Genomic DNA, 16,051 nt, shown 5'->3' on the forward strand with positions numbered 1-16,051 from the left:
GACAGCCAATACATACATAATTAAACACTTTTACAAAAAAAATACACAGATAAAAAATTTGACTAACATATTAATTTCAAAATGTTATGACAGCTATTTCCTAAGAAGTAATTCAAATGATATTATTTAAACATCAGTTAATAGTAATATTAAATAAGTAAATTAAAAAAGAAATAATAATAGTAATAATTTTAATGGTAATAAGTTAAAAGGGGAGGCAGAATTATGCAAGAGGGTAATTAAAATATGCATTCCTTTATTTTTTATGATATACACTGTGTTCCAAATTATTATGCAAGAGACAAATCAGTAAGATTTCTGTACAATAAACATTCAGATTTTAGTTTTTCTAAGAAAATGTTTGTTTGTTCGTTTATTTATCCATGTCTTTTTAGATAACTGGTATCAATCTCAGACAAAATAATTTGCCAGATCTATGAAAACCCTACTTAGAGGTTGTTCCACATTATTAAGCAAGTCACAGTTCTCATGCAATATGAGGAGGAAAAAAGATCTTTCTGATGATGAAAAGCATGAAATGGTGCCAATGTTGTGCAAAAGGCATGAAAACAACTAATATTGTGTAAAACTGAATGGAGATTATCAAATTATCATAAGATTTGTGAGTGATTTAGAGCACAGCAGAACTCGGTCGGATAAAGGCTTATTAATGAAAGTTCCTGTCAAAAAAATTGCATTAAAAGGGCAGCTATAAAAAAAAGCCAGTGTTGAGCAGCAAACAGGTATTTGAAGCTGCTGGTGCCTCTGGAGTCTCAAGAAGCTCTCCATGCAGGCTGGCAGTTGTGCGTAAAGATGCATTTTAGACACCATTAACCAAACCTCACAAAGAGAAACATTTACAGTGGGTGTAGAAATAAATGAAGACTCATTTTTAAATAGTTTTATTCACTGACTATTAATGCTGTACTACAATGGATGGTCTAAACAGATGGATTTCTGGATGGTTGGTGAATGGCCACCACGTTCCAACAAGACTGTGACGTCAGCAAGGAGCTGGTGGGTGATGATTTGGGCTGGAATATTGGGAAGTGAGATGGAGGGTATTAAAATGACTTTTGCAAGATATGTGGAGTTCATAATAATTCATTTTCAGCGATGGTATAAAAAGGAGGATAGTGCATAGTACAACGCACTATTTGTACAATGCACTATGCATTATCCCATGCTGCAAAAAAACACCACAGCAATAAAACTGTTTGAAAATGTATTTCTACACCCACTCTAAATGTTTCTCTTTGTGAGGTTTGGTTAATGGTGTCTAAAATGCATCTTTACGCACAACTTCCAGCCTGCATGGAGAGCTTCTTGAGACTCCAGAGACACCAGCAGCTTCAAATACCTGTTTGCTGCTCAACACTGGCTTTTTTTATAGCTGCCCTTTTAATACAATTAATTTTTTTGATAGGAACTTTCATTAATAAGCCTTTATATGACCAAGTTCTGCTGTGCTCTAAATCACTCACAAATCTTATGATAATTCGATAATCTCCATTCAGTTTCACACAATATTAGTTGTTTTCATGCCTTTTGCACAACGTTGCACCATTTCATGCTTTTCATCTTCAGAAAGATCTTTCTTCCTCTCCATATTGTATGAGAACTGTGACGTGCTTAATAATGTGGAACAACCTCTAAGTAGGGTTTCCATAGATCTGGCAAATTATTTTGTCTGAGATTGATCCCAGTTATCTAAAAAGACATGGATAAATAAACGAACAAACATTTTCTTAGAAAAACTAAAATCTGAATGTTTATTGTACAGAAATCTTACTGATTTGTCTCTTGCATAATAATTTGGAATGCGTGTATACTTTAATTTTAAAGGTGCCCAAATCTTTTCAAAATGTATACTTTTGCTCTTCAGTTATATAAAATAAACATTTTAATGGCGGATTGTAATCCAGAAAGGTCCAAATGACAATCATCTGGAGATTCACCCGTAGTCAAAAGCAAAAGATGTCAGACTGTGGAGTGGCTACAGAAATTCAAATCTACAGGTAACACTAATACACACTAAATACACATAGTCATGCAATGCTGATGTTGTTGACATTAACAATTTGAGAATAAATTATAACAATAATAATAATTTGCACGGTTTGACGTGATCCAAGCTAAGCAATCGTTAGATTTAATCATCATTGGCTGCGTGATTTATTGCTTTTTTCTCAGTTGGTCAGAACAAAAGTGGCAGACATGTTACTTGCTTGTTCATATTTTCTGGTGAAAATTCTTATTTTGGTCATACTAATCTGTGTCCGATGTGATGACTGACAGCAAACATTAGATTCATCCGCGCTGAGCAGCTGTGCCGATGCACGACCCACGTAAAGATGATAATTCCGCAAATAACTGCAATTGCAGGTTTCAAACAGAGAGGGCGACAAAGAGGCAAAACTTACAGACTGCAGCTTTAACTAATGTTAATAAATGGATCCTTATCTAATTTGGTGTTACCGAATCTAATCTATTTGATATTTAGACATGGAGTTTAAAACATATTGTCAGATATAATAAATATAAAACTACTAGATCTGGGATGGCAACTAAAAGATATTGGTTTGAAAAGCAAGTCACTTAGTTCACCCAAAAATTAAAATTACTCACCCTCATGTCATCCAAACCCGTAAGATTTTGGTTCATCTTCTGAAAACAAATGAAGATATTTTTAAGAAAATCTGAGAGATTTCTGTCCCTTCTTTGAGAGTCTATGCAACTACCACTTTAAAAGGTTCATAAAGAGATATATTCATAACAGGTTTTAGGCTTTTATTAACATATAAACATTCATCAATGCACACATTAGTTGTGGTAAACGGAAGCTTGTTTGCTTCGATGCGTGCGAGAACCAATGAGATTCATTCTCGTGTTACGCAGCACGTTTGAGCTTCAACCAATGAGGTCATGTATGTATGGTTGAGCTTCTGTTTATGTTCGCTGATCAATGTTTATATGTGAATAAAAGCCTAAAGTCAATCTGTTCATCATAAAAATCGATCGAATCTTCAGAACTTTTTGAAGAGATTTTCATTTTCAATTTTTGAGTGAACTAACCCTTTAACCTCCGGTTTCTCCAGAGACTGTCCATGTAATAAATGTCCTGTAAATACATAAAAGCATCTGCTAAATCATTACTTGCTCACAATAAGGTACTTATACTCCATATATACATTCAAAGGGTTATTATCTGTAATCCAGGATGAGATTAAGGCTGCTTTTCTGCTCCTTCCATGGAAGTCATTAATCATATCCATGCCATATTCTACCTGCATGTTCTTAAAGCTGATTAAAAGGTGCATAAACTAATTAAACTGCAACATGCCCCTAAGTCATGCGGACTAATTTTAATACAGAAACAAAAAACGAATGCAGAAACATTGTGAACATGATATAATAAAGGACAATATGATGAGGGGAATAATGATTACAGTGTGGAAAGCTTCTTTTAATGTATGACAGAAAAATGGAATATAAACTGAACATTTTTACAAATTGTCAGTACTAAGCTGACAAAGGCATTGTGCATAATATTTAGACCAATTCAAATAAATAAAAAGGATTAAATACACAAGAGAACAGTGACATCAACCCCACCAATGAGCAGAAAAATACAACCAAAACCAGTTAGATTATAATAACTCCCATTAAACAAGACTATTTACCCAAATACAGTGAGGAGACACTTTCTGTGACTGTGCATTAATATGTTGCTCAAATGACTTCTCCATTATTTTTGAGAATGACATCAGTCTTTATCATTGTTTATCATCCATCTGGCTTAATCTGATTATAATTTCCAGTTTTCTCCTCATTAGTGGGGAATGATGCCTTTATGAGATTACCCTCTTTCCTCTGGTCAGTGCTCGAACACAAACAGTGAAGAGACATCAGGCAGTGCTGATCAAAATAACTAACAGATTGCATTGAATATTGCAGTGCATTTACTTTTCTGATAACAAATTTGTGTTTACCAAGCATGGGTGCATTTGTAACTTAGTATGCACTGAGCATATTGCTTTTTATTGCAAAATGACCGAAAGAATAATCATGTATTTAACCACTTTTCTTAACATTACAAAAAATTGACAGTACCACAGCCAGCTCCTTTAACAAATGTTTACATCTCATTGAAATATGCACAAAATAATGCAGAAAAGTTCAAATATACATGTATTTACAAATGCAAATTTTATAAATATATTCTCTGAGGTCCTCAGGCATCCCTTTTCCAGATGGTTTGGACAACATTTGCCGACAGTTCACAACTGGAGGTTAAGATTCATGCTCTGAAAATGCAAAACGCCAAACCTGTGTAAGACATCATGTACTATGCCTCTCAAACAATGGCCAAATGACATTTTGGAGAATAGTAAATATTTTAAGGTTCTGAGTGTTTATAAAATATTGCTTTATAAGACTCACGTATAAGAACTCAGGTTCTGAAATTTCTCACGCAGGTTTTTAACCAAACTATGTTGACTGTTCTCCGCTTTTTCAAATGAGCATGGTGGGTGACCTCCATCCATCCATGCACTGAAGTCTTGCTCTGTACTGTTCACCATTGCAAGTTCAGATTGTGAAACAGCATCCCATCTTAGTTGATTCTCATTACTGTCCTCACCTCCTGCTGCCCTTTCGACTACAGTTAGGGTATCTTGACCAGTGTCACAACAGCTGTCCGGTTGCTCAAGAGCATGTGGTGTCCCCAAGTCAAAACCTAAAGTGTTAACTTTACACAGTGAAGGCAAATCTTCAGCTTCAAGGGTCTTGCTGGAACATGCAGAATCTGTGGATGTACTTCTCTGCACTGGGGCATTGCAGGAAGGGGATGAACAAGACAAGGAACGTGATGCTCCGGACTTCTCAGACGTCTCTCCGTTGTCCCGAACTCTCTCTGGAAAAGAATAACTGCGACTCACTGGGAATGGACGAGAGGAAGCGGATACGTCCTCTCGGCTATGATTGGTATATTTGGAGCGCAACTCCTTGACATCTGGCCAGTGGAAGCTTTCTGTTTGTACTGGACTTTGTGGTCTCTGGGCATATAATCTGCAAATGTATGGCAATTGAGGACTTCCAGGAGAACTGAGGCTGGAAGATGGACTAGTAGTCTTAGAGTCCGGGATAATGTCCTGCTCATTCAAGGTCAGCAACAGTGTCCTGTCAGGCATGCCTATGCACAAAAGAGCAGTGGTTAAAAAGTCTGCTTTGACAAATAAGTGTGCTTTTACACACAGAGTTTACACCAGGGGTCTCCAAACTCTGTCCTGGAAGGCCACTGTCCTGCAGAGTTTAGCTCCAACCCCAAGTAAACACACCTTAATCAGCTAATCAAGGTCTAATTAGGCATACTAGAAACTTCCAGGTAGGTGTTTTAAGGCAAGTTGGAGCTAAACTCTGCAGGACAGTGGCCCTCCAGGACCAAGACTGGAGACCCCTGGTTTACACTATGCCAGAGAACACTGCAAATCCATTGATTTCTAAAGGGAATGGTGCGACGTAAGGATGTGGAGGAATTACACAAGGGTTTGCTCAATCATGCAATCCAAACTTGCTGCAATGCACTCTGATGTAGGAATCCATTGACCAATGAGAATTTCAGTTAGGAAAGTGCACTTCGGAAATCCAATTCACTGTATTCCCACTTGATTTCAATCTTGACACACCTCTTTACACAACCTCAAAACGGATCTTGCACATTCCTATCCATCAAATGCTCCATCTCTATATTGTAATCATCTCAAGTCTGTGAGCAAATATGGATACCAATGGTCTGGATTGGTAACCAAAAAGTTGTAAACAATAACCACTAAGTAAGAATCTTAACCGCAATTTGGGAGATTGTCCCTCAAGTAAAAGTGAATAGTCAGTTTGGAAAAGAAAGTGCCTACTCAGACACTACACCCACCTTTCTCCTTTCCCAGAGGTCTCTCCTCCATGACCGAAGACAGGTTCTTGGGTGTGAAATGGTTCTCTGAGATCTTGGGCCTTGGCCTTACTACTGGTCTGCTGTTTTTGATACGTTGACTGTATTGCCTGGCCAACTGGAACACTTTGTTCTTCATCTTCTCCATATCTTGAAGGATGAGGTCATCCTCACTGGCGGACCTTAAAGAGATGATCCTTGGTAGGGGAGGGTGGTTGACCTTGTGGCACTCTTGGAGCTTGTGATCCTTGTTTGGATGGCTCCGAAACTCTTGCATCTTGTCCTTTTCTAAGATGTTGTTGATTGTGGATGAGGTTGAGCTTTCATCAGATTCTTCCAATATTAGTAGAGGTTCCCCAAGTCCACTATCAGAGCTCATCTTACTGGTTTCTGCTTTTGTCTCTTGTACAGGTGAAGTCATTTGGGAATTCTCCAAGTCCTGATGCTCTTCAGAAGACCCAATTATCTCCAATTCCATGTCTTGCCACACCTTAACCATGTCAGATCCTGGCTGGAATTGCTCATTCCCATTTTGAGGTCCGAGCATGGACTCTTTGCCGTTTGCAGAAACCACAAAGTCAGAGCTGTCCTTTGCTTTCTTGCCATCGTCTAAGCCTGGTAGATTAAAGACAGACCATAAAGTTGGCCTGGTTACAGAAGACCCCCTCCTGTGTAATGCCAAATCTTCATCTGCAAGGTCATTGAGCTGTTGACTCAGATTACGGACTAGGCCTGCAGGGATGTGCGAAAGGCTCTCTCGGCGTTTAACGGCAAAGCTGGCATCCTGATGCTCAGCATGTTCGTAGTAGTGTTTAATCTTATGTATGAGCAATCTGTCCTTTTTGGAAAGGGTGTCTTGTTTCATTTGAGGTATGAACGGGCTATCAGGAACAGTCTCTGTTAATGGTTCTGGAGTGGACTGACTAAATTCTTGGGATTTGTCTTTCTCATGAGGCTCAGCACTGCCGCTCAGCAAACGGTTTCTTCTACCTCCCAAAGAGTCGAAGTCAAACGACCCTTTTACTCCTAGACTATTGCTTCGAGAAAGGCTGCTGGTACACCGCTCTGGGATATCCCTTGCCTTGTCCAGCATGGATGAAGACAAGAAACCACCAGGCACTGCAACATCGACCTCCATATTCTGCACATCTTCCAAGAGGTTACTTTGGGATGGAGTTGTCCCTTCCTTTTCCTGCACTTCTATTCGAGTAGGGGATGAGAAATCCACAAATCTGTCATTTATATTATCTCCAATTTCTCGTCCTCCATAATTGAGGTCTACTATCTCTGGATCTTCCATTATTGTCTCACACAATTCAGGATAATTATCCGACAGGTCCATCCTTGCCTCCTCTGACTCTCTAAGAGGAACTGTGTTCTGTGAATTGCGTTCCCCAGTTGTGCTCTAGAAAGTACACAGAGTGAAGAGAGTTATTGCTACAGGAAGCTATGAAGAAGATAAGAATTAAGGATATGAAGATAACTTAATTCAATCTTCAACATTTCCCATATGGCTAAGTGACCAGCATGAAATAACAAGTGCAATTTATCTAGCTTTGAGAGACAGCTGCAATTTGTATTTCCAACAAGTCCTTGTAAACCCCCTCTTCCCCTTGTTTATGATTAGCCAAGTAACAAAAGTGAATGCTGACAACACAATTCCCGCAGCATTTCTAGAAGCAACCTCATACACAGATGAATTCAGAATTAATTTTTAATTAGTGAGAAGTTCACAAGGCAAATTGAATGTGTGAAAAATATGCACAAATGTGAAGGTTTGCCCACAAGTCATCACCACAGGAAACCTTTATCCATTTGACAAGCACAACATCAGACATACATATAGACACATTCAAATGTTAAATTTGTTAAAGTTGTTTAATTCAGCTCTTTTGTTGAGTTTCCTAGAGTGAAAGGTCTATTATGAGGTTCATAATACATGATGTTACCTGTCCAAGGAGAGTCAAAGTTTTATTCGTTTCACAAGGCTGTTCTTCACAAGATGTCTGGCTGCTCTTGTTCATTGGCCAGTTCTCCCAACAACCATCTCTGTCCTGTTAGTACACAATACAGAAAATTACAGCAATTTAACAGATCAAAACACTCTGCTCACAGTTGCCAGATGTCATTTATCCTGTGTGTACTTTAGCGACATTTCAACCTTTTATAAACATTTGCAATTCATTTAAAAGCATCCATGCATTTCAGTGTTTTTCCACAGACAAGTGACCTTCTGAAATTGCTTTTGTGTGCCATCAAACAAAACACAATAAAACAGGAACCTTTGTTTAATTTAATTAGGGAAGGCAAGCCAGCCGACCTCCACCCCCAAAATTTGACAGTTAAATTTCCCTTTGAAGTCGAACTTCAATCAAAAAATCTTATTGTGGCTCCAAGTGCGAAAACACTTTGAGACACCCGATGTCCCGTATTATTATGCATTGGATCTTAATAACGACATGCATTTAGGTAGAAAAATATTTCTTCGGTCATACAGTCTCGTAATGTTGAAATGGAAATTACATTTTGAAGACGGCATTCAATTTGTAGGTCAAGTGTCCACTGAGCAGAGTCTTAAGCAAGACACACACGCTTATGGATGATTAGTGGCAATGCATGCTGTTATGTCCATGCAATGATTCATGCAACTGCACTTTCAAGCGCATTCGAGCATCAGAACTGTGGGTGCACAAGCAGAAGTCAGCATGCAGCAGATGGGAATGTGATTGATACGGCTGTTAGACAAATAGCATGGTGGTGACAGAGAGCCTCACCGTTGTGATCTGATCAAAAAGCAAAGCCTTGGCCCTATACTGCCAGCAGGAGATGGCGGCCAACACTGAACTGGCAAAGTCAGCTACCTGCTCAACTGCCACTTCTCCAATATCTCCTCCTATCCTGTCCTCTGCCGTCTTTGCTTTCTCTTCCTCCTCTTCGAGAAGAAGTCTCCTCTCCTTGACGTCATCTAGTGAGCCTGTGCTAGATTCATGATCTTGTCCGTTCTGAACAAGTTCAGGTACTGAAGCCTTCAGTTCTGGATTTGAGCTCAATGCCGTGATGTTGGTAGTGGGCAGTATGGAAAGATGGTCTTTATCCACTAATAGAGTACCTTCGCTCTCTGCATGCTGGGCGTCACAGAAAAGTCATGGAATGTCAATAGGGCGCTCATTAAAAAGTGAATTCCCGTTTTTGTCTGAAATACTGCTGCAATTAAGTTGGAATTGCATTTATGAAATATTCCCATTAATGTGATTTAGCATGAATACACTACTGGTCTAAAGTCCAGAATAATTAAGATATATTAATGTTTTGAAAGAAGGCTGCATTTATTTGCAGTATAAAAATAAAAATACAGTAAAAATTGTGAAATATTATTGCAATTTAAAATTGCTGTTTTCAATGTGAATATATAGTAAAATATAATTTATTCCTATGATCAAAGCTGAATTTTCAGCATCATTACTCCAGTCTTCAGTGTCACATGATCCTTCAGAAATCATTCTAATATGATGATTTGCTGCTCAAGAAATATTTCTGACAGTTCATATGATATTTAAAAAAGTAGAACAAAACTTCATATAAGATTTTAAAACAAGTAGAAGAAATTAATAATTCAATACATTAAGAATGCATTAAACTGATCAAAAGTGAGTTACATTTATGTTACAAAAGATTCTATTTTAAATAAATGCTGTTCTTTTAGAACTTTCTATTCAAAGAATCTTGAAAAATGATCACTGTTTCCAAAAAATTAAGCAGCAAACAATATTTACACCAATGATAATAAGAAATATTTCTTGAGCAGCAAATCAGCATAGAATGATTTCTGAAAGATCGTGTGATGTTATTGTAATAATATTCATAACTAAATATAGCTGCGATTCAGCGCTTTAAGACCTACAGTATAAGCACATGCGTAAAAAGGTGTTTTAATAAGCAAGCCTTTAACCATCTCGATTATAGATGGAAAAGACCATTTACAGCCAATACAGGCAATTTACCATAGGAAATATATAGTTTTTAAAGCTTTTTATCAGTTATGGAGGTTGAGCCAAAAACTTAGGACTAGTTTGGCAAAGTTGGTTTTTGAAATAATCTCCAGTATTTAATGAATGATTCGATGGACAGCGGCGGTCCTAGAGGCAAAGTTGCTCAGAATGAGATGTATTAATGTCATAGGCATGTGCGGAAAATCATTTACACGCATAAAAAATGCGAAGGCGCTCCCAAAGTGGCTAATTTCTTTCAAATTTCTCACAGGCCTCTAGAGCCATGAGTCAAACAAAAGCAAGTTTTGATCCAATCTGCCTCCATTAACCTTGTCTGATAGCTGCTCAAAGTTCATTGTCCGATGGTAGACATGTTTTTTGAGATGCATCAATGTCCTCGTAGACAATCATGGCAACTTGGACAAAGACACTGCATGCCAATTTTCAAGTCAATCGGACTGACGGTGAAGTAGTTATAGCAATTTTCATGTTTTTTTTCCAGTTACAGCGCCACCAAGTGGCCAGTTGCCGCATCCTTCATCACGTGACCACAGAATGAGCTCTTACATATTTGTGCCAATTTTGGTGAAAATATCTCATTCCATTCATGAGTAATAGCCATTTTAGTAAAAGTGGCTCCGCCCACTTTGAATGTTTTGGTGGCCCTTAGGGACCGTGAATCGAAATTTCAACTATTTTTGGATAATTATTGACAATTAGTTTCCAGAGAATCTTGCTGCACTGGTTTGATTCCGATCGGGCCAAAAACCTAGGACTAGTTTTTCAAAAAATCCAAAATACCCAAAAATTTCGCCAAGAACGATGGCCGAATCCAAGGCATGCATTTTGCCCATTTTGAACCAAGTGATATAAGACACTTGAGTCTACGCCTAATGGTTTAGAAGTTATGTGCGATTTTGTACTTTTGACCACTGTAGCGCCCCCTGTCAGGTCGACTGGGGCGAGCCTTGGTGAGGTTGTAGACGGTGTGAGTAAGTCTTACGACTTACGTTTGGTCCACCCAATCACTTTTAGAGAGAATGCTGATCCTTGGAAACTTGAACAATTACAATAGGGTTTCAGCACTACATGCTTGAACCCCTAATAACTCATCAAATAAATGCAGCCTTGGTAAGCATGAGAGACTTCTTTCAAAACCTTTAAAATATCTGAATTATTCCACACTTTTGACCAGTACTGTATATTTAGGCAGTCCCTAAGTGCCATCATAAAATCCCATACACCAGTGAAGTGTACACTAGACATGTGAAAAGCTTGCATTGGAGAGTAAACATGCAAATCTTACCTTAAGCGTGCCTGAGCGACGTCCATGGATAATTCAGATGACGCAAAGACAAAGATAAATAAATTGTTATTAATATTGCAATTAAGCAACAGATTATCTACACAATGTTTGCAAAGCTTCCTGATATAAATGGAGTGATTTATTATTCATAGCATGGATTTAAAAATGTGTGTTTTGCCAGGTCTGTGTAAAGATAATTAAATTAACTGCAAATGCACGCTATACGGATACGGCTACTTAAGAGAACTTCCAAGACAGGAACAAGAAAAGCTGAAGTTAAAAATTTGGAAGGTGTGAAAGAGAGTGTGTGATGAGTAAGATGGAGCTGCTTGGCTTTTCTGCAAATGAGAATGCATAATGGACTAGTGCTGATGGAGAGCCAAAAAACAGGTTTGTGGACTGAAAGGAACTGGCGCATGACAAAGCCTCCAGCTGATGGGCTCCATAATTAACATCATTATGTGTGCGGGTGGAGGACAGGGGCTGCGGCCTTTGATCTGACACTGGAGGGACGACTCGAGTCTTGTGTGCCTTTGATGCTAAAGCGGGCAGAGGGACCACAGCGCATACGGGGCACGTGTCACCCACATGAGCGGAAACAAACGCCACGCACCTGCCGTGAGTCCCAGATGACAGGGATATGATTAGAAACTTTCTTTGTTTACCAACCGTATCTCTGATCTTTTGTTTAACAGCGCTTCTTTAATCAGTCAGTCAATCAAAACCACATGCGTAGTGAGAGAAGAAAGACAAAATCCTGTTTTATTTGCATATATTTTGTTTTCATCAAAATGCATCAATAGCTATGCTAAGATTTTGTTCTCTTGAACACGAGGTGGAAACGCTGATTTATTTGCAAAACATTTTAATTTTGAGTTAAATTTGAAATTTTAGATGGAAACAGTGAGTGACACTCATTTGCACTATATGACACGTTTCATTTTGACATAATTTTGTTGTTTTACATTTTTCAAAAACACTAAAACTTTCTGCTTATTTCTAGATTGTGGTTTCTAGAGTTTCAACGTGGTCTCAAACTTTTGAGCCTCACCGAATGACAAAAAAACCCAACAAAAAACAGTTACCTTTAGTGCTTCGTACAGTTCGTTTTGCCGGTTCTGTCAAAGATAACAAAGGACAAGATGAGTCACCCTGAAATCAAAATTGACCATTCATATTTTTATATAATACTGCAGTGTTTATTATAAAGGATTTATTGTGGAGTACCACAAGGCTCACTACTAGGACAGTTGCTTTTCACTTTGTGTTTATTATAAAGGATTTATTGGTGCAAGGGTAACGCTACAAGGGTAACGCTACAATAGGGAATAGGGACACAATATGGAAGAAAAGGCAAGCGCAACTTCCCTTTCATGCTGACTTTAAACAATTATATAGAGGAAATTTAGTTCTGCATTTGAACTTTGATTTATATGAGTGAAGAATCAGATTCACACACCAGAACGTCTCCGTTCCTTCAGTGAACCTGTAGAGAAATCGTCAATCTGACAGGACGTCGCTTTCTTCAACCTGTCTGGGCTGTAACGGTACTTTACTGGACCTGAGAAGATGCCAGAACAAAAATTGAGAACAATACTAACGTTACTCATTCAAAAAGAGTTTTCGGTTTGAACACAACTTACACGTTGAGTCCATGTCCAGGATGGCGTCTTTGGCCTGAAAGTAATTATCAAAGCAAGTGTTTAATACAATATACAACCGACTCCGAACACCATTCAAGGATCTTTTACATGTTACGTACTTTCTGCGGTATGACCGCGTGATGGTTCTCCAGAATGAGTCTCTTTATGTGATGAGCCCAGAGTTTCTTCTCTTCCACCGTTCTGGCCTGAGAAAGTAACAACAGGATTAAATCAAACACAACAAACGGCTTGCGTAGTTTGCGGGCTGTGAGCTCATACCCACCTGAACTGTGTGCGGCTGCTTCGGGTATTTGTAATGCATCACACTGAACCGGAGCGAATCTTTGGCACTTTCTATCAGCATTAGTGTGGAACACTGAACACAAGCAAAACAGGGTTACCAGCTTCTTAACAGTTAGATTATATTGTTGTTCAGCTGACTAGATGGTATGTAATAACTCAGACAGACAAAGGTCATGCATAAAATCACCTTTAGTGGATTATTGCTTTCATGAAACAGCAGCAGCAGCAGCAATATGATAAAAGATACTGTTTTAATTATGACAACAAATATATATATATTTAAATAAACAAAATGCTTATTAAAAATGAATAAAATAATTCAAATGTAAAAAATCATTAATTTTTAAAATTTGTGACCAAAAACAAAATGCTTACTAAAAATGAATAAAATAATAAAAATATAAAATGAAAATAAATAATTTTAAAATAAAACACCAAGAATGAATAAAAGAATTAAAATGTAAAATGAAAATAAATAATTTTAAAGTACAACCGAATAAAAGTAAAACTAAAAATGAATAAAATAATACATATGTAAAATTAAAATGAATGAATTAAATATAAAACAAAACAAAAAACACTTACTAAAATGAATAATTTAATGAAAATGCAAAATGTAAAATCAAAAATCAAATATTTTATTTAAGTAAAGGTCAAAATGACAAAAATGGTAATAACATAGATAATATCATATACCGAGATGTGAGTCTTGTAGACGTAATGTTCCCCTCGTTTCTTTGTGATGAGGAGCATCTTATCAAACAGGAAGAGGGTTCTCTCATTCTTGGCACGGTGGACGGGAAACGTTCCTTCCAGAACCAGCTCGCCGTAAGTGGTCAGATCCGGACCCTTCCAGTTGATGAGCAGAGACTGGATCTCCTGCACGCAGAAAAGTGTAGAGTAGAACAGAATAAAGTAGAGTTAAATAGAGTCCAGTAGAGTAGAATAGAGTACAAAAGAGTAGAGTAGAACAAATGAGAGTACAACAGAATAGAGAAGAGTAAAATAGAGTAGAACAGAGTAGAGTAGAAAAGAGTAGAACAGAGTAGTGTAGAGTAGAATAGAGTAGAGAAAAATAGAATAGAGTAGAATAGAGTAGAGTAAAATAGAGCATAACAGAATAGAGTAAAACAGAGTTGAGTAGAGAAGAGCAGAGTAGAACAGAATAAAGTAGAGTAAAATATAGTTGAGTAGAGTAGAATAGATTAGAACAGAATAAAGTAGAGTAAAACAGAGTTGAGTAGAGTAGAATAGAGTAGAACAAATGAGAGTACAACAGAATAGAGAAGAGTAAAATAAAGTAGAGTAGAATAGAGTAGAACAGAAGACAGCAGAGTGGGACAGAATAGAGTAGATCAAAATAGAGTTGAGTAGAATAGAGTAGAGTAGAACAGAATAGAGTCAAATTTAGTAGAGTAGATCAGAATAAAGTAGAGAAGAGCAGAGTAAAACAGAATAAAGTAGAGTAAAATATAGTTGAGTAGAGTAGAACAGAATAAAGTAGAGTAAAATAGAGTTGAGTAGAGTAGAATAGAGTAGAACAAAATAGAGTAGAACAAATGAGAGTACAACAGAATAGAGAAGAGTAAAATAAAGTAGAGTAGAATAGAGTAGAACAGAGTAGTGTAGAGTAGAACAGAAGACAGTAGAGTGGAAGAATAGAATAGAGAAAAATAGAATAGAGTAGAATAGAACAGAGAGTAGAGAATAGAGTAGAATAAAATAGAGTACAACAGAATAGAGTAAATTAGCGTTGAGTAGAATAGAGTAGAACAGAATAGTCAAATTTAATAGAGTAGATCAGAATAGAGTAGAATAGAGATGAACAGAACAGAGTAGAACAAAAGAGTAGAGTAGAACAAAAGAGTAGAGTAGAACAGAAGAGTAAATTAGAACAGAGTAGAGTAGAAAAAAGTAGAGTAAAACAATATAGAGAAGAACAAAAGAGAGTACAACAGAATAGCAAAGATTAAAATAGAGTGGAACAGAGTAGAGTAGAACAAAATAGAGTAGAGTAGAACAGAATAGTAAAGAGTAAAATAGAGTAGAACAGAGTAGATTAGAACAGTAGTGTAGAGCAGAATAGAGTAGAACAGAAGAGAGTAGAGTAGAACAGAGTAGAGTAGAACAGAATAGAATAGAATATAGTGGAACAGAATAGATTAGAACAGAGTAGAACAAAAGAGAGTAGAGTAAAACAGAATAGAGTAGAACAGAAGAGAGTAGAGTAGAACAGAGTAGAGTAGAGTAGAACAGAATAGAATAGAATATAGTGGAACAGAATAGATTAGAACAGAGTAGAACAAAAGAGAGTAGAGTAAAACAGAATAGAGTAGAACAGAATAGAACAAAAGAGTGAAATAGAGTACAGTAGAACAGAATAGAGTATAATATAGTAGAATAGAACAATAGAGTAGAAAATAAGAGTAGAACAGAATAGAGTAGAGTAGAACAGAGTAGAGTAGAACAGAATAGAATAGAATATAGTGGAACAGAATAGATTAGAACAGAGTAGAGTAGAGTAGAACAGAGTAGAGTAGAACAGAATAGAATATAGTGGAACAGAGTAGATTAGAACAGTAGAACAAAATAGAGTAGAGTAAAACAGAATAGAGTAGAACAGAATAGAACAAAAGAGTGAAAGAGTACAGTAGAACAGAATAGAGTATAGTATAGTAGAATAGAACAATAGAGTAGAAAATAAGAGTAGAACAGAATAGAGTAGAGTAGAACAGAGTAGAGTAGAATAGAATAGAATATAGTGGAACAGAATAGATTAGAACAGTAGAACAAAAGAGAGTAGAGTAAAACAGAATAGAGTAGAACAGAATAGAACAAAAGAGTGAAAGAGTACAGTAGAACA

At 37.1% G+C, this 16,051-nt stretch overlaps 1 protein-coding gene across 4 annotated transcripts in view; it reads right to left on the reverse strand.

Moving 5' to 3' along the window:
- Positions 1-3,445: 3,445 nt before the first annotated feature.
- The window catches only part of LOC125269265 (pleckstrin homology domain-containing family G member 3), a 66,864-nt gene continuing 54,258 nt past the window's right edge, over positions 3,446-16,051 (reverse strand). For 2 of the 4 annotated variants that reach the window (XM_048192153.1, XM_048192152.1), the window contains exons 9-20: positions 13,885-14,067; positions 13,169-13,261; positions 13,005-13,091; positions 12,886-12,919; positions 12,702-12,803; positions 12,328-12,360; positions 11,243-11,253; positions 8,722-9,072; positions 7,897-8,001; positions 5,930-7,352; positions 4,444-5,194; positions 3,446-4,307 (exon numbers count right to left, since the gene is read on the reverse strand). In XM_048192153.1, the coding sequence (XP_048048110.1) occupies positions 4,301-4,307; positions 4,444-5,194; positions 5,930-7,352; positions 7,897-8,001; positions 8,722-9,072; positions 11,243-11,253; positions 12,328-12,360; positions 12,702-12,803; positions 12,886-12,919; positions 13,005-13,091; positions 13,169-13,261; positions 13,885-14,067 (3,180 nt within the window). In that variant the 3' untranslated portion in view covers positions 3,446-4,300. The remainder of the gene's footprint in view (positions 4,308-4,443; positions 5,195-5,929; positions 7,353-7,896; positions 8,002-8,721; positions 9,073-11,242; positions 11,254-12,327; positions 12,361-12,701; positions 12,804-12,885; positions 12,920-13,004; positions 13,092-13,168; positions 13,262-13,884; positions 14,068-16,051) is intronic. The other 2 variants (XM_048192154.1, XM_048192155.1) reach the window with 2 other exon arrangements.

Source organism: Megalobrama amblycephala, linkage group LG5, assembly GCF_018812025.1.
Source record: "Megalobrama amblycephala isolate DHTTF-2021 linkage group LG5, ASM1881202v1, whole genome shotgun sequence".
Taxonomy (NCBI): domain Eukaryota; kingdom Metazoa; phylum Chordata; class Actinopteri; order Cypriniformes; family Xenocyprididae; genus Megalobrama; species Megalobrama amblycephala.